Source organism: Calonectris borealis, chromosome 19, assembly GCF_964195595.1.
Source record: "Calonectris borealis chromosome 19, bCalBor7.hap1.2, whole genome shotgun sequence".
In the NCBI taxonomy this organism is placed as follows: Eukaryota; Metazoa; Chordata; class Aves; order Procellariiformes; family Procellariidae; genus Calonectris; species Calonectris borealis.
Window position 1 is genome coordinate 7,624,959 of NC_134330.1, and position 26,938 is coordinate 7,651,896.

At 41.0% G+C, this 26,938-nt stretch overlaps 1 protein-coding gene across 5 annotated transcripts in view; it reads right to left on the reverse strand.

Moving 5' to 3' along the window:
* Positions 1-26,938, reverse strand: part of RFFL (ring finger and FYVE like domain containing E3 ubiquitin protein ligase) — a 33,561-nt gene that overhangs the window by 6,238 nt on the left and 385 nt on the right. The window contains exons 2-5 of one of the 5 annotated variants that reach the window (XM_075168849.1): positions 23,160-23,238; positions 8,656-8,763; positions 6,601-6,791; positions 959-1,363 (exon numbers count right to left, since the gene is read on the reverse strand). In XM_075168849.1, the coding sequence (XP_075024950.1) occupies positions 959-1,363; positions 6,601-6,786 (591 nt within the window). In that variant the 5' untranslated portion in view covers positions 6,787-6,791; positions 8,656-8,763; positions 23,160-23,238. Of the gene's footprint in view, positions 1-958; positions 1,364-2,230; positions 2,354-6,600; positions 6,792-8,655; positions 8,764-23,159; positions 23,239-26,187; positions 26,317-26,938 lie in introns of those variants that run through there. The other 4 variants (XM_075168850.1, XM_075168848.1, XM_075168851.1 and 1 more) reach the window with 4 other exon arrangements.

Consider the following 26,938-nt stretch of genomic DNA (forward strand, 5'->3'; position numbering starts at 1 on the left):
CTTTTGTACTAGAGATATCTGCTGAGGAAGCAGAAGGTACATGCACTTTCACAGCTCTGGTCCACAGGGAACTAAATACACCTATTAACATCGTAATAGGACTAGGAGCAGATGTCAAACACTGAGTAAACTTCCCATACCAGATAGCAGAAAGACAAACAAAGCAAAGTCAATAAAAAATAATTAAGCTCAAATGCCCCTGACAAGGTTCGTCAGAACTGCAGGGTTCATCACAAACTGAAGACTTAACAACAGACTCAGGTTTTGTTTTCCATTGATCCGAGTGCAGAAGACACCAAAAACCTCACCCATCTCGCAATCATCTTTCTCATCCGTTTCAGTTCCAAAATTGCTTTCAACTGTGCTTGCTGTCTTGCACACGAATTAAAGAACAGTAACAACCATTCCATCTAACACCTACATACAACTGTCAGAAAGTTGTCAACATCGACACACAAGATACATCTGTGCAGCAACACAGACATCAAGTACCAAAGGAACCCGTCACAGGAGTATCTATTGGCAATGGCAAGTGTGAACCAGAGCACCAGAGAAAACACATCTCAAAATGGTGATGTTGTTCTCAGAGTTCAATATATTCAGCACCGCCCACCAAATTAAATTCCACTAGTGTAGAAAGGGAATAGCACATCAAAGTTGGTGACAGCAAGGCAGCGTAAAATAACTCATCTTACTTTCCTAATTATTCTGTGAGAAAGTGTGAGGTCCTCACTTCAAAATTAAAAACAAACCTGAAAAGAGCATGTGTAAAATGCAACTGAAGTATTTTGTCATCTGTTCTAAACAGAAGCCCTCCTTGCTTTTTAAGCAGGCATCGTTAACATAAAACTTTTTTGGCACATTATCTACTTGGAAAACCTCATGCAACATCTTAGTAGTTAATCCAAAAATAGAGATGAATGAGTTTGCAAAAGATGCTTCTGGCTAGAGACTGTACCTGTTGATGTTCCTGAGCTAGTGAACTTGAGATGGGATCTGCAGACACGGGAGATGCATCATGTGAGGTAGAAGATGCTATGCTGGCTGATGGGAGAATCACAAAGTCTTGCTGTCCAGAGGCACTAGTATTAAATGAATTTGTTCTTATCTGATCTTCCTGGGTAATTACAGGCTGCTGGCCAAGAATCAGAAATACCAGGTCCTCCTTTTCACGACACAACTCTGTGGAAATCTCACGGAGTGCCAAATAGTCTCGCAGATCCTTCACCTTCATCTTTATCAACTCTTCCCGTTGAAAAGCTGTGGCTCGGAAACGCTGGCATAGATGGCAGAGAAGGGGACCACCTTCCGGCTGGCTGGAGCAGGACGTACAAAAATTCTTCTTACAGTCTAAGCAGATGTGCTGGTAAAGAGAAGGGAACAGAATCAAACCGAAGCACCATGACCTGCGAGAGAGGTGCACAACGACCGCAGGCAGTGCTCCCCTACCATCTGGAAGCCAAATAAGCAGTAGCCTCTGTTAAAGCATAATCAAAACCTTCTAATTTATGAAAAAGTGCCAAGTATGTTACTCATGTTCCTAGAGGAGGAAAAGGATTGATCCCACGAGCAGATCACTCACGGTTCTTAGAAAAGCAGTATTTACACTCCATTTACCCGGATGAAATATTATATTCTTAGACAATTCCCTCAAATGACAGGAGTTTTCTGCACCTTATTCCGGACCTGTTCATCCAGTTTAAGCCACAGATGAAATCCGGAGATACCTATGAGGCAGCAGACTTTCAAGTAAATTACAGCTAGTTGTGCATTGCTTTATAAAACAATGAAATATTGCTCTGTGCATTAAGAAAGCTCTAGCATTGGAGGGAACGACTTAAAAACATTACTCAACTTCATAAATTTAGTATTTGCTATGAGTGACCTCCCTTCCCCCCCCCTTTTTTTTTTTCTCCCATTTACTGCAATCACTAAATGAATCTTTTTTTCACCATAAGAGGAAAAGGAAACAGCAAGGCTTACAGTGTCTGACAGACATCAAAGAATTCAACGTTTATTTATGCAACAAAAATAGCCAGCTTATTTTGACAATAATATGCACACTGTGTGCCAGTTAGGTGCTTGACAGAAAGTGTTGGAAGTTTTGGAAATATTAGGCCCCAGATGTTTAAAAACTTTACAGATTAAATTCTTTTGTTTAATGTTTATATTTTATACTGTTCTGGTCTCGTCACTCAGGGGTCGATTTTCAGAAGTTCCAAGCACTCACAGTCCATGAGTCCATGTTGACTTCTGCAGAAACTTGACTGTTCAACACTTTGGAAAGTCAAATTCTACATTTTCCAATAGGAATAGCAGCAGAACAGCCGCATTACGCGCCTTTTAAAAAGTCCTAAGGGAAGAAAGAACTGGTTTCAGTGCTGGTTAAAAATGCTAATTCACAGTCTCAGAGAAGACAAGCACCTCTATGAAATCCTGACATCCTGACCCTTCAGAGCTATTCAAGGAAAAATAGACATGCAGAGTTGTAGAAGCAACAAATACAAACTCAGAGACAAAAAACATTGTTTCATGAATTGCTTCTAGTGGTTAAAGAAGATTTTTAACTTCACAGTTCAAAGAAAGTAGATGTTTCTCATGTTTTAAAAGGTGTAAATACACTACTTGCTTATACAAGCTCCTTCTGATCCCCTTTACAGCCTGGCAGCCCCCTTGCTCCACGCACAGCCTTACAATTATAACCAACAGACTTCTCATTTAGACCCTGTAATAGACTTATAATGACAGTCAGTGGAAAGAATCCCAATTTCCTGCCTAAGCATTTTAAGACATGAACATTTCTACCACAGAGAGAATCTCTGGTCAACTTGAAACTTCAGCTCAAAATTGCTGTTTGGGGGCCTGCCAAGTAAAAGTGACTTTCATCAATCACAAAGCAAGACAGGAAGGGCAAATTCCACATACCATTCAGTTTTGAGAAGTTTTCCTTAACTTGGTCATTATAAAAAACACTAGTATGTAACTGACTTTTTTTGACCCTACGATTGCAGGAGCAAGCCAGTTTCTCGGGAAATTTTGAGGGCAGAGACAGGAACTACTGGTTGTGCATGTTTCTAGAGCAGGGGAACAAACACTCCACAAAGGCAGAGCAATGGAAAATAACCCCGTTGACAACAATTTCCCTCTCTCAATCACCCATCTCTGACAGGGGAGCAATCAGAAGAACTGAGGGAAGAAAAAACATCACAAAAAAAAAAAAAAACAACAAAAACCAAACAACCCTGCTTTACTCTGGCGGGGGAGGCCTCCCCTGGGCTCTGCAGATTGCCAAACTGGCTCCAAAGGGAATGGCTGTATGGCCAAGGACCTTTCAGCCAGAAAATCCCTACTTGAGTACTTACATGTTTAGGTATCACGTAAGCAAGTACAAGGGCTGCATTATCCAACATGGTTTTTGCAAGCAATTAACAGTAATAACGCAAGTCTGCCTTAGTTATCAAATGATACATTTGAGAAGTCAAATTAAAACCAGGCATGTCTTTGGCTTATCAGTTCACCACTAGGATTCATCTCCAGAGAAAAAAAAATTCCCCAGCCTGTATCTGAGCATCAAGTATTTAAACATGCACAGAAGCTGTTTGCCACATCTCAGTATTAAGCAGCTTTTACAGCTTTGATATATTTGTTGAACTCTGACTGAAACGGCAATGATTGAAGACACTGTTCTCTTCAGAACGATTGTTTCAAATGTTATTGTAAATTAAATCCTGTTACTAGAAGGTCAGACCACTTCTGAATGATGCTTACTAACTGGCAACACAATCACAGGATGGTCAAACAGAAGTGAAATACTCTAAATCAGAAGCCTGTCCAGAATGGAAGCTGTTTCTGGCTGTTTGCTCTAACAGCTAGTCTCCCAGAGATACCAGGATGGGGCTTTGATACACTTGGCTCTTCTCCGTATGCAGGATAAAATCAAGAAATGCCAACATTCAAGCTTTCACTACGGCTACCGTTGTTCGGGGTTTTTTTTTTTAAACTTACACTCCAGCTTGCCAGGAGCTTTTTCTGTAAGGATGCAAAGAAAAGCATCTTCATGAAACTGTCAGCCAATTTAAGGTACTGAAATCAGAAAATGGGGGAGGAAGGAATAACAATCTGACATATCCACCAAGAATGCCTGCCATAGCTTTCTATCAAGAGAGGGAAATGAGGAATGCTTGTTTTAAATTTAAAAGATTTTGTGGAATCAGTTTGCTACGGAAAACCAAGATCAAAAAAGTCATCTAAGAGAAGGAAAACGCCAAAAAAACTCAGAGATTTTTTGCTACCATAATTAAATTTCACATACTTTAAAGATGCTCCAACAGTTAAAAGCGTCCTATAAATACATGCTCCAAACTTCCCCTACCCCAATCCTCTTAGTAGGTGCCACGTTATATGAAAATTAAAATACAATTATGATAAAAGATCAAGTACCTAAGATACCATCATTCTGCTTTTGGGGTTTTTTTGTTGTTGGTTGTTTGTTTTGGTTTTTTTTAAAAGCCATCTAGGATACCCTTATGGTCACTATTGCAGAAGGAATTAATTTTTATCTATTGTATTTCAATATAAACATTAACTGGACACTAGAGTTCAAAGGTACTGCCTCTTTTGGGACAAAATGCAGTTTTCGGTGCGCTTCTTGCAGCAAAGTGAGATTTCACACACTTCTTGGACCATATCAATAGGATTAAAGAATTAACATAGCTTACAAACATGTTGGTGCTTTACAAGGTACGTGCTCAGTTCTTTATCTCAAATTCTCTTCTAGAGACCAAGGATGGATGGATGATCTCGCAGACCTTCCTGCAGCTGTTTAAGCTTTGCCACCTGTAGCCATCCAGCTCAAGTCAGGCCCAGAGATTACTGCTCAGTAGTTGTGGTGGCAGAAGGAAGGTGGAAGGAAGGTTTAGGAGCCCCCCTTCACAATACAGAACATAAACCTCAAACTCATTTTCATTGACAGTCTGCACTGAATGGGAGCAGCCGAGACACAAGCACACATTGCACTCTGCTGCCCCAGTTACACTGACAGCCAACTCCAGCAGAAAAACAGGGACGTCTGCTGGGGGCAGAAATGTCTTCATTTACTTTAGCAGATCCTCTACAATTTGCACACCAAAACTTTACCCAGCCCCAATCAGTCAGTATGTTTTCACATATCTGGAGCAGTACTGATGACTCTATACAAGAGACTGCTTTAAAGACAGCTTATATTAGAACATATGTTTTAGAAGATACCAGGAAAAATGGGACCATGGTTTCCATGTATACTACTACTGTATAATCCATACTTAACTGCATGAATTGTTTTCATTTCAAGAGCAGAATGGTCTACATCCACTATTTGCTACTATGCAGAAGAGTAAGCACTGGATTCAGAATAATTCTTTCCACAAGTGTTTGCGAAGATACATCACATTAATGAGGACAAGTTAAAGACAACACTATGTTCCTCTAACACTACGTGGAGTCATGTGCAGTGACTGCACCATTCCCACCTAACCCAGAATCTGCCTACTGTCAGAAAAAGTCTAAGCATACTTGCATACCCCAAATATATTAACATATATATCCAACCCCCAAAATATATTACTAAAATTTAAAACTGGAGCAATAACACTTCTCAGTGCAAAAATGCATAAACATCCCTGTTGTTCTGTGAGCAGAAAGCAACAGCTCTGCCAGGACCTACCATTTCTCAGATACGTGCCAGCATGCATGAACAAAAAGGTGCAAGAAAGACCAATTTATTAATTTCCCCATCTAATCTAAAAGGGCTGTGGCCAAAATTCACTGTAATTTTCAAGTTCTCACATTATTAAGTTCAGTAACATGCTACATATAAGACACTTCTTAAGCCACAACTGAACAACTTTCTTTGAACAACTTTCCTCACGAAAACATTTTTCAAGCAGCATTATAGGAACAACCATGCCCAAATAATGTCCCAGACAGGGTTTGCTGTCTAATTAAAAATCTTGTGGCAGCAATTATTTTGGCTTCTATATGCTCACAAATGAAGTTTACAAACAAAATAAAATGGATTTGGTCGTCTTTTTTTTTGGCACCAAGCTTCAGCAATTCAACACACACCCGCAATAAACTTTTACGGCTTTTTAGTTTGAGCAACAATAGTTTGGAAAAGAGATACGTACATCTTCCTCTACTGAAAGCACAAAGAGAGTACTAAACTTCTTGCCACAACTTTTGGGTTTTTTTTTAAAGGACATTAGTATTTTTAAATAACAAATTTAAAAACTCATGTTCAAGTTAATGCTCCTTTAAATGACCATAAGCAGCTTGGCTTTCTTCTTTCAGCGCCTGGGAAAGCCAAGTCTACTGAAGGTTAACTACCGCATTGCCAGTCATCTTTAACGACGTCTGCTAATTGCGAAAGAATGACCAAAGACACAGAAGCAAAGGCAAGCTGCCTTTTCCCATATAGCATGTCCTCTAATCAGAGGCCTCTAACGTGCACCCGTTTCTCTTCAAATTGGCTTTTTGTAATTAAATGAAAGTCAGATGGCATATTGCAGTCAAACTGAACGCTCCCCTAAGTCAGCGGCACCAGAGCAGATGTTTGCGACCCACCTTCCTAGAGGAGTTGTCGAAGTGGACCCCACAGGCTTTGCAGCTCTGTTCGGAAGCAGTGGGAGACGGGTAGGAGCTGTACCCGGGGTTGGAATAGGCTTGGGCTCTGGCTCCCTGCTGCGGCTGCGGCTGCATCTCTTCGGGTGAGCCATCCAGACACAACCAATTGCAACAGCTGGCCCACATAGTAACTGAAAGTGGAAAAGATACACATTAGAAATGACGTGGGAAACAATCTGTCAGCTAAAGTGAGAACAAAGCATTAAATGCATATTTAAATTTCCCACCACAATTCATTTTTGACAGCGTGTTTGTAAGTTTTGATCTTTTCTCTAACTTACAGGCACATGCAAAAACCACACACCCAGTCCAGCATGGTACGCCTTTGGTGAGAAAGGACAAATAAAGTTCAGGATAGTTATTAGTGGAACTTCTTAGAGTTAAGAGATTACAGCAAAGATAAATTTTATGTTCCAGTTGGCTGTACAAGACTCTGTGACCAAGTTTGCTGTAACAGGCTGTCTCTATTCCATGTAAGCCGTAATACACTGACTTTGTTTTTTGTGCATTGGGAAAAGCAAACAGAAGCTCAAATTATGTCTCATACATTATTTAAGTAAAATCAGCAGCGAGATCACAGATGGCTATTCTTCGATTTTATTCTAAATCCCTCTACAGATTTACAGCTACAAATCTAAAAAGACAAAAGACAAGGACAGTGGAGCCACTGATTTAACATATGCCAGTTCTCAACTGCATTTGCAGCATTACAAGGTTAAATCATCTCACAGCAAGCAAACGTCAGTAACTTAACAAAAATCAAATATTAGCTTCCAGTAACTCACTTGTGAAAACAATTGCATCTGAGACACATAATCGCTTGTATTTTTTTTGCAAACCAAATAATGAGATAGATAGATATATACACTTACCTAAAATCCTAACAGTCCAGTGAAAAATGCACAGTTTTGGAGTCTTCTAAGACCACCCATGCAGAAGTATTCCAGAAACACACTGCTATAAACTTGCTTTGGGGAGTTTACAAAGAAATCTGAATTCATCTGGGCATTCAGTTTCTAGAGCACACACCATGTGTCATCACTTACTGGTAAACAGAATACAAATCGCCTCCTCTGCATTTCTGCATTCACACTGTAGTTCCTGGACTGTGTTTCTCTTATGTCTTAAAAATCGGGCCCACCACTGATAGCTTTGGACTGCTTGATTTTATAAACTTCTGGAAATAAAACATCTCTCAGCTACACAGCCAATTCATCTCTTTCACCTCAGTAAGTATTGCCCCTGTAAAACTCCAGATTCCCAAGGGAAGGGGGCTGGTATGAGTCCTAAAGGTTATTTGGTATAATATACTAACATACTGTTCTGTTGAATTTTTTTTTTTAAAGGTGTGTTAAGTCTTTTGAGTTGATTGGGAATTGGGAAGCTTTTACAGTTTGCTGCTGTTCCAGTATCTGTAGCGTTAGTGGCATCTTTAATCCTTTCAAAATCTAGCTGAATTTGGCTCGTCAAAGTTACCACTGTCACTGCAGTGGACATACGCTTTTCAAAATCCACAATGGTGAGCTTACCAATGAACTCTACGCTGCAGGCTCAGCAGATTTTAATGTTTAAGTGAAAATCTACAGATTAATGACAGATAAACAATTCTTAGTGACTGATGTGCACAATACTGTACTGTAAATTGCACTTAGGCTGGCAAATAGATCTCTAGTAACAGAAGAGTAACAGACAAAAAGGAGCACCAGCTGGCTGCTGGAAGGGCAGGGGTGACCAAAGGCATGCCAGAGACACGCAGGGCACAGGACTATTATTGCAGATATTTGTGATATAAAAGCCATCAAATGCTGACTCTGATTATCAAACACTGCAAGTCACAATACTAAAGCAGCATCAATATGTTCTCCATCCCCTACAATCCTCTCACCGAGTGCTGACATAAAATTTTGGAGCTGCCTTGACCGTCCTCCTCCCACACCGTTTGGAGCTATTCTCAGACATTAACAAGCTCCCCAGCAGCTTCGGAGAGCAAACTACCTTGGCAGGAACGTCCGTGTTCTGCACGGAAAACACTTGGGATAGTCACCACACAGCAATACGACGAGATCCTTTAGGCCACCAACAACTTTCGTTCGTGTTACATCCCTGTGTACAAAACTTGGTGTCAGAGATAATAAGCTTAAACACAGTTGTTATTTATAAGCATAAACAAGAATCAATGAAAAACAGCCTGAGTTCTTACTGACACACAGGGATCTGAAGCCTGAAAACATTAATAGCGTAACTGCAGTGCCTTAGCCTAATGATTAGTTTTCATCCTGTACTCATCCTGTATATGCAGGGGTAATTATCACTTAATAAATAGATGGAGAGAAGCATTCCATGAACAGAAATAGCGCATCATCCATTTGTATTAGCTCTGCACGGCAATCAAAACACATACTTTAGATATCATACATAACAGAAACTTTTCTTTCTGCACATTAATTTTCAATCTATCAGTCCCACTCAGAAGTTAACACATCCTTTTTATTGCAAAAATACTGAATTTTTATTTTAAACTATGCTGTTTGGAGGTTTAATTTGTTCCTAGGGATTCCTAGGAATTGCAAATCTAAACAACATGAAAGCTGCACAGTCAAACAAGTATTCACAACCTCCACAGCAGTGGAAAACTGCTTCCATGGTTAAGTTCCCTTCCTGTTTCATGGACCCCTGCAAACTGAAGGCCACCCACGATAACAGAATACACAAATGCTACTGCCTGCCCCAAAAACCTTGTTTTCCTAAAAAAAGACAGCCCACTAATTCACTCTGGAACATTGCAATATGTCAAACATTGGGAAGAAAAACACAAGGGAGTGCACAAACCAGGATAAAATAAGACAGAACTCAGCATTCAGCTGGAGTTGTAGTTTTGTCTAATTGCCAGGAAATGAAAAGGTTGACAAAAGGCTCAGATGTTGCTTTAGAAGAACCTTAATCCTGCGCAAATACAAAAGCATGGAAGGGAAATGTCCACAAACAAACAACTAATAACCAGAACTGTCCTCTGATCTGTAATGTTTTTCCAAAGATATCTCCCATCTTTAAGAAAAAGGAGCATATGGAAACACGACAGCCATTCATACAACTCAGGCACGCTGCTTCAGCCTGTACCAGTGTATGTCAGATTTAATCATTTAAGGACCTCTATATATAGGTGTAAGTTTAAGTTAGGGCTTGTCTACATGCAGCATTTACATTGACAAAGATGCTTCACTGAAAACCGCTTTGTGCTGATGGTTGATAGCCATAGTGAGACAGCTCTCACTTCACCATCAGCATTTTGGGAGGCTGGAGGGTTCCTGCCCAGCACGTACTTTGCACTGCGAGCAGACATCCCACGTTTCTTTTGTGCTGCTGTCAGCTCTTACGCAAAGTGGGATTCTCCTCCAGGCACACCGAGAGATACTTGCCAGGCAGCAACCATCGTCTCTCAACACAGCATACAGGTCAGGGAGAGCACCCAGGCGATGCCGCAGCCTGCTCCAGCTTAGACTGCTCCAAGTGCAAGAAAAGGAGCTCACAAATGTTTCCGCCTCTGCCCATACAGTGGCCATCATGCTCTGCATCTCAGTCAACATTGCCCCAACTAATTTTGTAGATATCTGCTACCATTTCCAAATTCCCAAGAGACCACAATGGCTGAAAAGCAAGAATTACACGGTTGATACCTGGGACATGCACTGGATGCTACATGGGAACTTAAAACGCTGCGACCAGTTAGGCATTGCTAACTGGCAGCTATACTACCAAGCAGATATGACTGAAGCTTAAGATGCTAAAACATCTCTGTATCTGCCTACAGCTGCATTAAGACAACAACAAGAAATGAGGTAACATTCAGCAGCTGCTTCAAGAGGGATTTTTCCTTTGTTCTGTACAGCATCAGTTTTGGAGCCGAGGAAATAAGCACTGCCAGTGCGAGAGGACTGGTAGTAGCAAGCAGAATTTCATGGTGAAATTTCAGGATGGCAATTTCCTAGATATCTCCACAATGTTTGCTATAGCCTAATTATTCCCTTATTTATTTTGTTAGCCATTCAGAGGAATGTGGTCAACACCATCCAGAAACTGATAATTTCCGTAAGCAATACTTTGACGGATGGGTTGTTGGTACAGATGTGACAGGGTTTGAGCATCATAAGTAGAAAGCACTGCTCCATGTAAAGCCCGTCAATCCTTTGCAAGTGAATGGCTGTTCTGCATGCAAGGAGCTCCCCAATTACACTGAAGCAACAAATAAATGCCCAGCCACAAAATTTACCAGCAGAAAGAGCTACTTCTTTGTCGTGCTCCAGGGCTTGGTAAACACTTACAGTAACCTGACTAGTACTAACAAGTTGGTTTGGGAAAGTTAACGACACCATAGATTTCAGGAATTCTCAAGCAACTTCTTGAATAAAAGATGTTGACTTACTGGCATGACTAACGTTACAGGCATTACTGATATCAACAGCCTTCATTATTCTTGGACATGATGCTCATACTGGCCAACGGGAGCCACAGCAAATAACTGTTTTAACTATGCAGCTGAACATGTTTTTGGGGAACTGAAATCTATATGGCAGGCACTCAACAGATGACTTCTGGCAGCCAGAAAGTGCCTGCCCTAAATCCTAACTGCATGTTGTGCTTGGAGCATCTGCAAGAGCAAAGGGAGGAGCTTCACCAAGGGTGGAGATGCAAGACTAAACACTTTAGCCTGGACCTGCAAACACATCCACCCACGTGGCAATCATCACGCTGGGCTTGTTTTTGGGAAGGGGGATTGTTTTATCTTCTTTCTTGAGTTTCTTTACGGAAAAGCCAGAAGCAATCCAATAAATACTGGACGAGGCAGGGAGTTGCTTGCCATGGTCTGTGGGCAAAGCAGCGCTGCACACTACCACACTCTGACGGACTGCTTTTTTTTTTCAGTATGAAGCTGTGAATGCTGTGACTCTCTTCACTGATTTTAAACAGAAGAGTGAAATCCATTTCACTACCTGTTCATTAACATGTTCTATACATCACCATGAGTTCTGTATAAATTTGCAAGCATGATTTAATTCCAAAGGAAATACCAGTGATGTCAAAGTTTTCCTCCCATACACTATTGAAGATAGTATTCGTAATGCAAGCCTGGATTTTTACACTTCCCATCCTCATTAAAAAAAGTGTTTGAACTCAGGTTCTAACTATATATGCAATATTAATGTCATAACCTTGCCAGCTGGAGTATCAGAGATCACTGTTTACATACAGGATTTATTACACATGCTTTGTGGATTTCTATCAAAGGGTAGGCTTTGGCTGTATAGGAAAACTGTGGTTTATGTTTGAATATAAAATTTTCCTTTATTTTCCTAAAAGTGCAAACAATAAGGGACTAGAACAAGTGAGAGGAACATCTCAGCATCATGGAGCTTTCGGCTCTGTATAATAAAGCTCTTGATGACTGTGTCTGGCTTCTTTTCGTGACTGCTCAGGAATTTGGGGGTTGGAATGCAGTAGCACCAACAAGACACTCAAGTTAAGGGATCAAAAGGAACTGAGCTCCCACAGGCAGCTGATTTTGCTCCCATATGAGGAGAAGCCACAGCAACAAGTATTCCTCCTCCTCCTCCTGAGAGGCCTTCAACCACTGGAACACGAGGGCTGATGACCCTTGAGGCTACTGCGAATGGAGAAGGGTGCCAAAAAGGGAGGGAGATGCAAGACAAACAGCAGCTTTGCTAGGGCATGCTTTCCTACAATAATGTTTGCTCATTAGCTCTATCAGCTGCCCTCGCACCTCCTAATTTAGAGGAAGACTCTGTTCACTCTTTTCTATTAGCGGCCTGAACCATCAAGCTCCTCTTCCCACCTCATTCATCAAGAGGCCATCCTCCTTGACTAACCGCTTACTAGCTTTCAGACCCCGCTATGATCCCAAACTCTTCTGTTTCTCAGCAGTTTCCAGGAGATGACTGCAGAATGTCTCAGTCTTCTCTCTGCACCTTCCCCTCACTCTTTGCCAAACACCAGGTAACTGCCGAACTGCAGAATCCAGTAAGGTCTGTGTGCTTCAAGTATAGATGCTATACAACAACGCATATCCGACCTGTTATCCATTATGTGGCCTCCACGACAGCACAACCACATTCCTTGGTTAAGGCACCACTTTCAAGGCAACACACCAAGACTGGGACTAACGTTATTCGCAAAACCAGTAGTTTCTGCTGTTTCTAGTTTCTTGAAGATCACTAAAACCTATTCAGGAAGCCAGAACAGGGCAGTGTGGCTTTAAAATACTGATATCTTGCTAAAGCACATTTTAAATTATTATTTTTGCATTATTATTCCATGCTGTATCCCCTGCAAAATTAATCAGATCCCACTTTCATGAATGCTGTTTTGCAATGATTTAAGTATTTAATGAGTTAACCATCATGGTGCCTCATTAATAGCATTGCATAGTTGCTCATTGTTACAATTTACTTTTTTTTTTTCCCCTTTCAGTAAACCTGCACTGATAAGAAATGCCTTGCTAAAATTAGTTTCACTAATAACCTATCACTTACAAGCTGAATTCACAGCTTGCTTGGTCAAAAATTAGTATTTACTTGATAACAGAGCTATAGAACAATCTGCTCAAATGACATTTATGCATGAAGTATTATTTTTATTAGCCTGTGTCACAGGCACACAGACCTGAATTATGATAAATGGGAGCAACCGTATGTTGGGACAGGTGGAAAAGTCAGCAAATCAGCCATTCGGAGGAGGCACAAGTGAAGGAGGCAGGTTGCCAGTCTGAGCATGACATTTGCAGAGGTGGTGTCTTAACGAGCACAGAGTGTAAGAAAATGAACAGTGGGGACCAGCCCTGGCTGTCTATCACAAAGCACGTAAGTCTAATTCGCTATATACAACAACTGGTTTGAATACATTAGATTTTTACCTAGGGATAGAAAAAAATATATTTATGAGTAAAGGTACTAGTTCACGTGTGCCTAAGGTGACAACACGCACATCTTGCAAAAATACGTAAATAAATATCAGCACAGCTAGAAACATGAGTGTTCAGAGGGAAGAGAGACTGAAATTTTGGTATGGAGGGAGCGGACGTTTTTCCATTTTGTTCTGTGCCTTCAAAACGTCTGGTGACATTTCACATCTCTAATCATCTAAGTATGCAATACCAATACTCTTTACAAAGGCAAATATATGATTGCTCACCAGTCTGATCAGCAACTTTGATGTCAGTCTAAAATTTTTCAGGTGAGAAACTGGCCAGCTAGAAAGGCAAAGGACAGAGCATTCAGGTCAATCCGCGCCGAGCATAGTCAGAACTGGGTGTCCAGGTTAGTTTCTGTGGCGTCTTGGTCAGGCTTCGGTGCATCCAAGAGTGCCTACGCTGTCGGGCACGTCAGGGCTAGCGGTTGCACTTGAACAGCATCTGCATACTCACATCCACTGGCTGCTTCTGATGGACAGAGCAGGCTCATACTGGCACCCCATGCCCGCATGCTGCCTAGACCTTCTCCACGGCTGGCAGTTCAGCTTGTGCCTTCTGGTAATCCATCTTCAGACCCTCTTTAATACAGCACAACACAGCTGCATCTGTGCTTTTCCACCTCAGAGATGCCTTCAAAAGCCTCTACGTGTGGGTGCTAGGCGTCTCGGAAGGCAGGAGACGCAGCACATCCCAACACGTCCAGCCAGGAGCCAGATCAAGGAGCGTGGCACACAACTGGATTCAAGAGCGTGCGCGCTTACTAGGTGCGCCGCTTCCCCGAGTGTGCGAGCCCAAAGGAAGAGAATTTGGCTGCGCACCAGCATTTTAATCAAGGAAGTGACATCAATTTACCACAGAGCAGAAAGTAAACAGCGTAGCCCGTTGGGGCAGGGTGCAAAGGGGCCGCAGTAGTTCAGCACAGAGACAGCCACACGCAACTTCAATGAAATGCTATCGCCTTAAATTATTGCTGATTCCGAGAGAAGCACCAAAGTAACCTCCTAGTTACATGGTACAGAGGAAACCATCATGCAAACAAAGATCCTTTTATACTACTATAACCTGGTTTACAGTGAAGTAAATTATTTGCAAGGTAAGCCCTTAGAAAATTTGCTTAAAAGAGAGGAAAATTAAGAATTAGAGTTCTCAAATACATGAAAAATATACAGTGGGTATTCTAAGAACATTTTGCAGCTTCATCAGTGTTTATCAGCATGCTATGTTACAAGTAATTTGCAAGGTCACTCTCAGCAACACTTGCGGATGTTTTGTTTGTTAGAAGACTTACAGACCTCCAGTGAAAGCGCCTTTGCCCATCGGCAAATCCCACCAATACTGTTACAAGCACAAAGGAGCTAAGCTTCAAGCACCTCTTCAAAACTGGAAAGCTGCAATTTTCATTTTAAAATTGAAAAAATGGTTTTAGAAAGCTGTGTGATTTATAGAGCATTACACAGGAAGCTAATTCCAAAGGCAGAAACAGAAACCCTCTCACTTGACCCCCAGCCTTGCACCTGAATTGCAAACTCAACATCATCCACTTTATCTCTCCTCTGTAGCACAAGTAAAACCAATTAATTTTTCCCAATTTTAATATGAGAAGCTTGGAAATCCTGTTTTGTTTTAAAAGGAACTGGGTACCTAGGGTGTGTATTATTTCAATATAAACTGTTTATTTTGACCCAAAATTGCACTCTATATATTGAAAAATATTTAGATAAAAAGTTCTTCTCACTATTAACTGTAATTAGGTCTCTAGACATCTGCCAAGATGGAAATTCAACATCAGCTTTTTTCCTTTGCAAGTCAGTGACATTCTTCCAGCAAGTTAACAGAAAACAAAACAAAGTGATTAACAAAATCATGTGACTAGTTTTAGAAAATTATTTATCTTACCCAGTCTATCTTAATTCCTTAGTCCCATACCTCTTCCCAAGTACACGCTGTGTCCTCAGATAGACTATCTCCCTTCCACTCTCCTGCTATGCTGAAAAACAATTTAAAAATCCAGTGCGCTCTTTCACACTGCTATGGTATTCATCAGCAAGACAAAATTAAGTCATCTGTAATATATAGCATGAACCAAGTCAGAGAAGAAAGAAAACTTTGGAGAAGTAAGATTCCAGACTACTCCATTTTGTTACCATTCACACCCTCCTAGCATCCTGGGTGGGTGTACGAGTGTCTCTCTCCTTTGTCCCACACACAAGTGGCAGTGAAAGCAGAAGCTCTCTGTCAAAACTTTAGCAATGAGCAGTCCAGGAATCCTAGACTATCACGTACCGTTTCAGTCCTTTTCATTATAGGGAAAAAGGTCAATGCTGGCTTGCGCTCTGAATTTTTTTCTCTGTTGATTCACATCATCACAAGTCTTCCTTGGATTTCGTTTCAGCCAGCTGTTTTTTTCAAACAGTGGGTAGCTGCTAAAATTGTCATTGCAATATGTAGCAATAAATTGCTAAATGAAAACCTGAAAATTTAAGTAACTGTATAGTTTCCTTAACCAGCTGTATTCAAGGGAGGTAATCATTCCATACTCTCCAGACTTCATCTCAAAACCCACCTAGACCACTCTTCCGTGACAGCCACATGGCAATAGCTGGGGGAGGTTAGCTGGATCTGTGCCCACCTGAAAGCCAGAAATGGTCTCCAAAGGCACAACATAAGCTTTTCAGGGAGTCTTCCTCCTCATAACACTACAAATACCTTGCTCTCTTTGCAAATTTTACATTGCCCAGAAGGGAAAGTTACTCAAACTAAGTTTTCTGCTGGGCTGCAAAAGACTGATATGAACTATATGACTTCAGCATTCAGATATTGCAAACAAGCAGAAGCAATTCCACAATTTAATCAGGGACATCAGGGGAACAGCTTTGAATCACCTCAGCTTTCACCATGGAAGAAAGTAACCACTGTTGGATGGCTTTAATGATACTCTTCTAAATGGGGGGAATGCAGGGAGCTGGAGAATAAAGGGGAGGAGAAAGGATGTCAAGTTGTATTTTCATCATATCACTAGAGTTCCCACTTCAGATAAAAAGAGATCACGCTATTTCTGCTGAAGTCCTTGGCCCAAGAGGCCTATGACGACAGCTGCACGTCTTGTTTCATTGTGGCAGGAGGTTTCTCTCCAACTGGATAAATTACATATTCATCAACAGTTCATCTTTGGAATGAAGCACAAGCGTATGGGGGCAGTTGAACGGAGGAGAAAGAGAGGCATTATCCCAGACACAGCTCCTCCAGCTCATAAAAACCTTACCCCCAATCTACAGAGGCAGGGTAGGGACACAGAAGATAGGAGGTATCTCACCAGAAATTGCAGTGATGTGCACAGAAACTCCCTATCCCACCTGGTGTACAAAGATTCAGAGAGATGAAGTACTCTAAAGCAGCTGTTCCCAAAATAGAGAGAGTTATGAGTACAGTCCTAAGTCTTGCAGTGTTATTCATCCCGCAGCTGAGCTTGGGTTGGAGGTGGTACAGTATCAGCCGTCAGAATTACATTGTTTGACTGAAATTGGGATTGCAGTTGGCACTAGTGCTCTAAAGACTCCGTGCTATCGCTGTCGCTCAGACACCCAGAATCAAGAGTGTTTTCTGACAAGCTATAACACCAGTTGGAAATCCCGTAAATTACTTTTCATGCCAAGCTTCAGGTTTATTTTTTAAACAGTAAACTTCTAAATCAAAAGGTAGCCTCAAAATTCCTCACACACAAAGCCTACTCTTTCCCCCCGCCTCATTTCAGGAGCTGTTAGTAGGAAATCAACCTAAACCCCATGGAATTCATATATGTGGAAAAGTGCACATTCAGATCGATGGTGCTGCAGTAAAATTGCATGCAACAGAGATTTGTGTAGACTGGTAGGCAACCTCTAACCTATTTAACTGTAGCCTGAAAAAAGATCATTTTTATTTGGCTAGACTGAAAAAGATCCGAATGTATATAATTGAGGCACATCATAACAAGTACAAACACTGCAGACTCATTTCTTAGCTATGCCTATTCCAAATTAATCTCAATTCAAATTCAAACTAGGTGCTGAAATAGAGTAAAATGCAACTGCATATCATCTCCTTCAGTAGACATGTACAAAGACCAGCACATACGTCACATCTGAAACGGTGTGGAAAGCTCCGTTCTCCCAGACTGCAGAAATACTTACGCGTTTGTCAGCAGTTAAAGAAAGGTCCAGAATATTGAATACAGTACTGAAAAGCAACAAACCTGAATACTAGTTTTGTTACTGAGACAACAAAAGATAGCAGAATAAAAAAGTCAGTTTATTTATGGCTTAGTCACCTCATCTGTGGATGATGACCCCACCCTCATTTGAAGTAAGTTAGTGGAGGTGAAAGTTTGAGAGAGACTTTGAAGTTGCAATCTTAAAGCATTTCCATAAATATTAACTATTATTTTTGTGCCAATCTCCATTTAGGACTGAAGCGTTTGAAATTCAAAATTGCTTACACGCAGCCCTGGATAAGAGCTTGAAAACTGAGGGAAAGTTCAAGCCTTACCATCCAGCGTCTGTCAGTAGGACTAGATGAACTATTTCTAACATTCATGGGACAGACGTGAAAAAGTCCATTTCCAACCATCTACAGTGTTTGTTTCTAGGGCTGAAAGATTCTAAATTGGTTGCTTTACCACTGCCTTTGTTCAATTGCCATGCCTCTCTTCTTCCAGCCTCAATCTCTGCAGAACTTTAAGGACTAGTAACCCCAAAACAACACAGACTGAAATCTGGGCTTTATTCAAACTGAAACATCAACAAACCCCACAGCTATCTTGTCCTGTATTTTTGGTTACTGAGTTGAAGGATAACACCCCAGAAGATTCAGAGACTGAGTGGATACTAGGTATGGCCTTTAAGGACCTGCATCTTCTGGATTCCCTACCTTTGTCATGAAGGGAAATTTCCCATATATGGCCCAAGCCGACAAGCAGACTAGGGTCACATTTCAGTTCACGGCTTTTGGCAAGCCCAAGCATTCAGACATCATGAGTCAGTGCTCCAGAAATCATTGGGTTTTATAAACCAATAAATCTGTTCCATTTTGGTTTTTCAATTTGCCTTGGGTTTGTTGGGTTTTTTTTCTCAACCTTTGCAGTACGCAGGCATCATCACATTTTCGTTTTGATTCTCTGTTACTGGGACAAGCACTTTTTTCCATTCTGGGTTTGTTTGCTTTGTAAAGTGACAGACAAGATTTTCGTATTAGACTAAATCCTGGCATTGGGGCATTAAGAAAAAAAAAAACCATACCAACTATCATGGAAGTTGGGAACAGATACTACGCTGTCTTGTACTTTCACACAGCCCTTTAACAACAAAGAGCACTTATTTTTTTAAATAAAACCTCAAAACATTTTCACTTCTGTTCTCAGATCCCAAACAAATAATAACTTATCTGGCATTTCAGAACACGCGGACATCAGTTCTGCTGGTAAGAAGCTCCCTGCGACACAATCTTTTCCACCAATAACCTGATAACATCAACATGAACTTTCTTCCATTTTGAGTTCTACTTTTCTCAGTTCAATAGTTCAGCAGAAACTGCCCCATTTTTGATTACATACACAAAATCACATACCACTTATTCCTGTTTTAAAAAAAGACATGAAGTTCAACAAATTCCATTGGGTAATTACTTTCAGATTAGTAATGGGATAAATTAATATGGGACAAGTGGGGCTGAGGATTTTTGATTTCAGTTTCTAGCTCTGTTATGGACGCTCTGGGCCACTTCAATTCTCTGTGCCTCAGTTTTCCCTACATAAAATACAGATAATACCTCATCGGGGAATGGAATCAAGTTAATATTTCATTTCTTCAAAGCAGTACTGTATTCATAATGGAGTTAAATACTTTCAGAGAACTATCACAGCTCACAGAAGAAAGGCATTTCTGGGAAGAAATGCTTACAGTGAACAACCTCCTTGCACTTTTGCAGAGCATCCTAACAATCTAACATTAGAACAAAACACATAAATACTAAAAAAAAGGACAAGACAAGATGATTTTGAGGCCAACTTTATGTTTCACACAAGTGCAAAAGAGAATGCAAGTCCAGTTAGCTTTTTGGTCTTTTTTTGCTAGGGTTTGTTTGTGTCTTTTAACTCTTTACCAGTTCACAGTGAAAGTTTTGGTAACATGCAGAATAAAATATTGCTCAAAAAGTTTGTTTTTACTTAATGGGGCATTTTAACTTAAAAAAACAAGTCTCACTGACAAATGTGGCCTTGTCAAAAAACAAAACAGACAGACATTCTTGGTACTTGAGACAAGAATAACGTCTGAAGGAGGCAGCACGCTATCAAATTGCTGTTTAGAAAAACATCTAGGATTTTACATTTCAAATCTTTTGTGGATGTTGTAAAAATTCTTTTTTATTTAAAAGTTCAGAAGGTTTGATAACTATTTTTAGACTTTCCTCCATCATCAAGGATTGAAGCTGATCAGTCAAGTATACAGTAGACAGTAATAGTTTATATCCTTTTCTTCACATTTGTTTTTATTAGGGGAATTTTTAGGAAACACTACCACGTATTACAGATTTAATGTCAAGCTTGCATCTGTTATTCCAGGCAGAGCAATAAAAGCCTTAGCTTGTATTATTAAAAGCAACATCCAGAAGTAAAAAAAAAACAAGCTTAGGCCTCCATAACAATATCTTACCAAGTTACTTAGGTTTTGAGCAGAACACCACTTGGAAAACACTGACGAAGAGACAGGACTCATTCCAAGAACGATCATCTTACTTCACTTAGACAAAGTAAAGCCTTTCATGAATCAGGCTTGGGTTTGGCCTACATTCTGTTGTATGAAAAGGCTTCATTATATGCAGCTGAACACATTGTTTGAAAATGTGGTACAAATGGCATTTAACGCAGCAAAAGGTGAACAAACTAAAATAGTAAAACTGTATTAAACATGCTATATATTCTCTCTAAAATATACACATTTCAAAAATCTTTAAATAGGTGTTCGCCCACGGAAGAGTTCAGAGATGGTATCAGCACCACTCACGACTATCAGATAAAGCTATTTGCAGATTTAAGATGTCTCTGAAGGCAGACGTCGGCAGATAAAAAGAAATGCAAGTACTTTGGTTTTAAGCGCGTTACTTTGCTATATACAAGTAGTCATTTACTGGTGCTTTGAATTCCAACTGCATTCTCTATGCACGTTTTGTAGGCATTGCAATTCACTTCTGAAGCTCCAGCAGCAAGCTAAACAACATATTTCAATTCTTTTCAGGAATTTCTTACTTCACTCAGAATGACATTCTTGATTTAGTTATTTCCATTGCAAAATCAGTCTGTGATCTGTCTTCAAGTAAGCAAGTAACAAGAAGCAAGAAGTATAAATAACAACAGAAATAGAAAGAATAATAAGTTTCTCAAAAAGAAGGCTGAGGTTTTGGGCTTTATTTTTATTAAATGCCTGCATCAACTCTCTCTCACTTCTCTTCTGCATATAAGACAAGATCTTACTCCTCTTACCTGAGAGCCCTTTGCACAAAGAGTTGCACGACAGACTAGATTTGACTAAGCCAACAAGGAAATCCATGATCACATGCAACAACTGATAAGCCTTTCAATCCGAGAAACATAAGGTACGAATTATGCAAGCATCAGCCTTTGACTGGAAGAAACCTGCGTTCTGAGCTCCAAGAGCATAAATCAGTCTCTATATAAACACCAGCTTCAATTTCTACTTTTTGATTATGCAGTCAAAAGGGACTTTGAAATCTACACTTTATTTGGAATCTGAAAAATAAACTGTTTCCAAACTATTTTGTAATGCTTGTGTAATGGCCTCAAGACAGCCAGTAATTTAGACAGCTGTGCGACTAGCCACAGAAGCTGCATTTTGGAAATCGCCCTTCTTTGGAACAATTGAAACTTTCTCCAGGACGAAGTCCGCACACAGAGAGCAGTGTTTCCCTGCAAGCATGTAACAGTTTCATTATTGTTTAACTACCAAAAACCAGCTCCAACAATCTATCAAGCTTGACATTTTATCCGTCTCTGCAGCTAGCCCAGAATACAGGGCATATATAGGAAGAGGTTCAAGGATTCAGTAAGTTATTTTGTTAATCTAAACAGAGAAACGTTTCCCTTCTTTTAATGATTAATTTGCCATTTTTAAAACCTGTTCAGGAAACCATGGGCCTGTTTGTCCTCCAAATTATCAAATCCAAGTATCTGTCAAGAAATCTAATCCACCAGATGAAGAAAAGCTCCATTTTAAGATGTGTATAAAACAAATTCAAAGGCAATCCTACAGAGAAGGGATTCCTCACCGCAACAGAGCAGCAGTACCAGCTGCGGTTCCAGCCCAGCCGTGATTATTGTAACACCAAACTACAGCAGAGTATTAACTTGCTGCTCACCAACCCTCCCATCCCGGGAACGCCACTGCTCAGCAGGTGTCCAAATAACTGTGGCTCAGGCAAAGTCCTAAGAAGCACCAACATGTTCGTGGAGCAAAACTTATCAATGCACGATGCAACCTCGTGGAGTATGTCCTCAAACACAACATTGGAGAAATTATTCATCTGAGTGATTCTAACAAACTCAAAGTAGCTGGGTGAATGAAACGTGGAAGTCATTCACTGATGCCATCGCTTTCTGAGCAAAGTATTTTGACATCAACAAAAAGCGGCGTCACATCAGTTTCAGTCTGGACTTCCACGGGATGCAATATTATGGTTTCTGACTCATTTGGGGAGCAAGCCAAACCAGTATAAGCTCATGCACATAGTAAGTGGCATTGATTTAATGATGCCACTTGTGACATTGCAGTTTGAAATTATCCATGTGTATATATAGAATATATAATGCCCAAAGGAACTATCCTTCTGCAGTAGAGGTTACTATGCAACAAGCTATTCCCAAAAGAGAGTATTTTAAATTTGCCTGTTTAAAAATCTCACTTAACATCAGTCTAGAGGCTAAACGAAAAGATTCAAAGCATATGCTGCTTAAATATATTCTTATAAGCATATCCCATAACCTACTGAATATAAATAAAAAGGTGGCAGCATTAAAAAAAGCTGATGTTAAATTACTGTTTTAGTCTACGCTGAAATACAATGTGGAAATGACTATTCCAAAACTATTTGGCAGAGAAGCCAGAGGGCATTAGAGAAAGAAGCCTAATTAATATTTTGGAGTAAAGTGAAAACCTCAAGAGCAATTAAAGTGAAGAATTCGTTGATTTTACAGACATTGAGAAGAATAAACAGTGTCTCAGAAAGCAACAATTCTTTTTAAACAAAGTCCCTTATGGGAACATAAATTTAAAAAGCCAAAAAGGGCTTTCAGAGGTTAGAATTAGCCATCTCTCAGTTCTGAGGAAACCGGCTGAGAAAAAAGGGAGAAACTAATAGAAAATTTGAATTCTTGATCTGGCAGTCATACTCTGTTTCTTAAATAAAACTGTAATTTTTCAACCTTGCAATGTTCTTTGAAGACTGAATAACCAACTTCAGAGGGACATACCATCAGGTGGTTAGAAGACTGGGCATGCAGACAAGTTCTGTTTCTGACATTAATTCAGCGGTCATGCGATTCTCCCCACCTGTGAAACAGAGATTACACTTACTCATCCTGCAAAGTGTTCCGTGCTCCCTGAATGCCAGTTGGTGCAAGTTCAAAGCACGAATTTCTGGCTTCTTGTAATGACCGTCCCTGGGAAGCGGAGGAAAACAAGCGCGATATGGGGAGACGCAGGTAGGTACTATCAAGACTAACGACTGGAATCACTTTGGGGAGCAGGGGACTGGCTGGGGTTTCACAATGGAAGCGGGCGATTGGGGAGGGCTGGAGAAACATTTGCACCACGTGAATACATTTAAGCGCAGAGCACAAAGCGCAGGGAGATAAACAGCAGTGCCATCACAACAGCGCAGACCTCACCACAACATTGACCGTAACGCTTCCCCGAGAAGTTCGATCAATACTCAAGTATTTAGCCCACACCAGACTGCCAGCAATATTCAGGTAATTTAAAGCCATGCTATGCTTGTAGTCAGAGCTCAGACTATCGAGAAGTACCGAGTTCCCTCGGTTTTTACTACCACGTACCAATAGGTCCTCTTTCCCTGGTCAGCAGCAGCTCACACACAGTTGTGTTGAAAAAAGGGACATGTGCACACAGTTATCTGCATCTCACATTATCCTTCTGCCAGCAAAGTGTTTTATTAAGCACCAAGTTCAACGTACTTTCTAATTTCTTATTTTTGGATCAGGCTCTGTATCCCTCAGGACTGGTCAAAGGCTTTAGAGAAGAGACACTCTGAGATATCCTACATACATATGAAAATGCATTCTTCCTATAAGGGATGGGAAGGTAGCCTAAACATAATTAAACACAATTTTTCCTACATGTATTACAATGAAAGCAACACACATTAGATGAGGACAGCATTTTACCTGGCTAGACGTGAGGACACAGCTGCAGCACCGGGTCAGACACACAGCCTGTCTGGCTCTATAGCCTGCCTCCACGCAGGTGTAGGTGAGTCAGAGGCAGGCACACAGATATAAGAACACAGATGACTGCGTGAAATCTGCTTACACCCCTCCACCATGCAAAAGTTGGTTCAAAGTCTAAAGCACAAGTTTTAATAACCCTTCTATGTATAGCAGTGGAGATTCAACTCAAATCGTGCTCTAGCCTGATTGAAGAGTTTACAATCTAAGTTGTTATAAACAACAAACCATGGTACAAAGTTGCATAACAACACGTGAAAATGACACAGTTTTAAAAAAAAAACAAAAACAAAAACAAAACAAAACACACAACACAAAACCGTACTGAAGTCAACCACAATAAAGCGAAAACTGAAGGCCTGGAGAAAAGAAGATAGATTTTGGTTATAAATTCAACTAGTGACCACCAGCCCCAAAATATAATTCATATATATTATTGCTTTGTAGTCTCATTGCAAGTATTGCATTTAGCTCTCATTTTAAGTTGACTCCTAAGAGCCCAATCACACATACCTGCCAATGAGAAAGACTAAGCCTCACTGAAAGTCAGCCTACTTTTTCTACCCTACAATTAAACACCGTATTTAAATGATGGCTTTAAAACTAATCCAATTCAGCAAAAACTTGAGCAATTAAGCATTAACCCATGAACACCAATGTCAAGGCAATCAGCTTTTAATTAAAAGTTCAATTGCTACCAGCCGAGGGGACAGGCAAACCGCAGAGTGCTGCAGCTGGGTAACTGCACCAGGATTCACACAAGCAGAGAGAATTGCCCATAATGGAAAACACGACAATAGCCGAAGTAACTTGTTTTGTTTCATTAGACCCAATTGTTCTACCAAAAGCAATTATGTTTACAAAGAATGAATACAAGATCCCCCTCCCCATCACTGTGAACACAAAACATGGTAAAGAGGTAACAGTATTTGACGGTAGGCAAATGCAAGAATCTGGAATTTGTAAGAAACAACATTTGAAGCTCACAGCTTCGTGTTCCACTTCTCGGCTCTGGAAAACCAAGGTCACAGTGGAAATGATCACAAAGGGTAAATACTCTGTTTGTTTGTTTGTTTCATGTAATCATGTATCTGCCTTAATGATCATTTATCTTAATATATGAGCTCCAAAGTTTTGAAATACAACCCACTACAATGTCAACACACAAAGAGTGCCAACTTATAATGCACCTGTCATTTACCACCCTAATGAAATGGAGAACTAAAAAAGCATTTTGTAAATCCAGTAAGTTCTTTACCGATCCCATAATCAGGTTAGAAAGAACAGAAAACTGCCACAAGTTCCTACACTGCTGTGAAACAATTCTCCAAAAACAACGTCCAAGACCTCCTGCGCTACCCACGGAAGATACGTCCCGTGTCAGAGAGGAGGAAGTGAGCTCAAAGGAAACACATAAACAAAACCATTTTATGTCTCAGCAAATTAAACATTACCCTGAACATATCTTAATCAAAAGAACCATAAAACTAAAATATTCCTATCTACACTTTAATATTATACCTACCTCTACAGTATCTAAATGAGCCTGGCCATGCTCGCAGTGTTTGAAAACATGTGAAATGACCAAGTGCAACAGCTTATTTATCATATGGTTATAACATTGAGCGCATTCATCCTTGGCCGTTTTGCCAAGTCCCTGATCTGTAAAGGCTCAGACTGGACTGCGTGCATGTTCTCACTGCAGAGAATTTACATTTATTAACCTGCAATCACATGCTGAAATACTGCTAAGAAACCGATTTGACGATACATCAACACTTTCTCTACAGGAAACACCTTGACCAGTTTACAGGAACAAGCTGTTCTGAAGAACACTTGACTACTTTTATTTTCTGAACTCCTTTTGCCTTCTGTGGCAAAGGAAGGACTTTCATAGCTTTCACTTTGTCACACCCCCCCGACTTTAAGCAGAAGCGGGGCAGAGTTCCTCGTTAAGAAAATAACTTGGGTCCTTGCCACCAAGGAAGCATCACCCACCCCAGGTACACTGCCACCGTACCAAACAAATTAGTACCTTGGACATGGTAAAACGCAGAGACAACAATTTAAGCAAAGAGCTGTACTGAAGGCTGGCGCTTATCCAGAATTCCTCACTTCTCATAGCATTTCGAGCAGAATAAACTACTGAACCCCAGAGCGCCTTTGGGAGGGTAACTCAGAAAAGGAAAGCATTTCCGAACGCCACTTTCTAAACAAGAGAAAAGAGGCTCTACCTGAGTCCCAGCCGCCCTCGTTAGGGAAACCCCGCCAGCGCTCCCCACGAGGGAGCCCCTTCACCCCATCTCCCCAAAACTAAAATCCAGGTGCTCGCAGCCCCCTTCCAGCCTCTCCCTGTCCCCCTGCCAGCCCTGGGCCGAGCAGCCCCCCTCTCCCTGCCCCGTGCCCCCCCAAACCCTGGCAGCCCCCTCCTGCCCCATGTTCCCCCACACTTGACAACATCCCCAGTCCACAGCAGTTCCCACCCCACAGCCCCTCAAAAACCCTCAGTGGCCACTCCACTGCCTCACAGCCCCCACATTTAACTGCCCCCCATTACCCCATGCACCCTCCCTACTCTATGAGCGACCCCGCTGCCCCACACTCCCCAAACCCCGGCAGCCCCCCCACCACCCTGCACCCCCCAAACCCCGGCAGCCCCCTCACCGCTCCGCAACCCCTAAACCCCGTCAGCCCCCTCACTGCCTCATACCCCCCAAAGCCCGGCAGACCCCTCACCGCCCCGTACCCCGCAAACCCCGGCAGCCCCCTCACCGCTCTGCACCCCC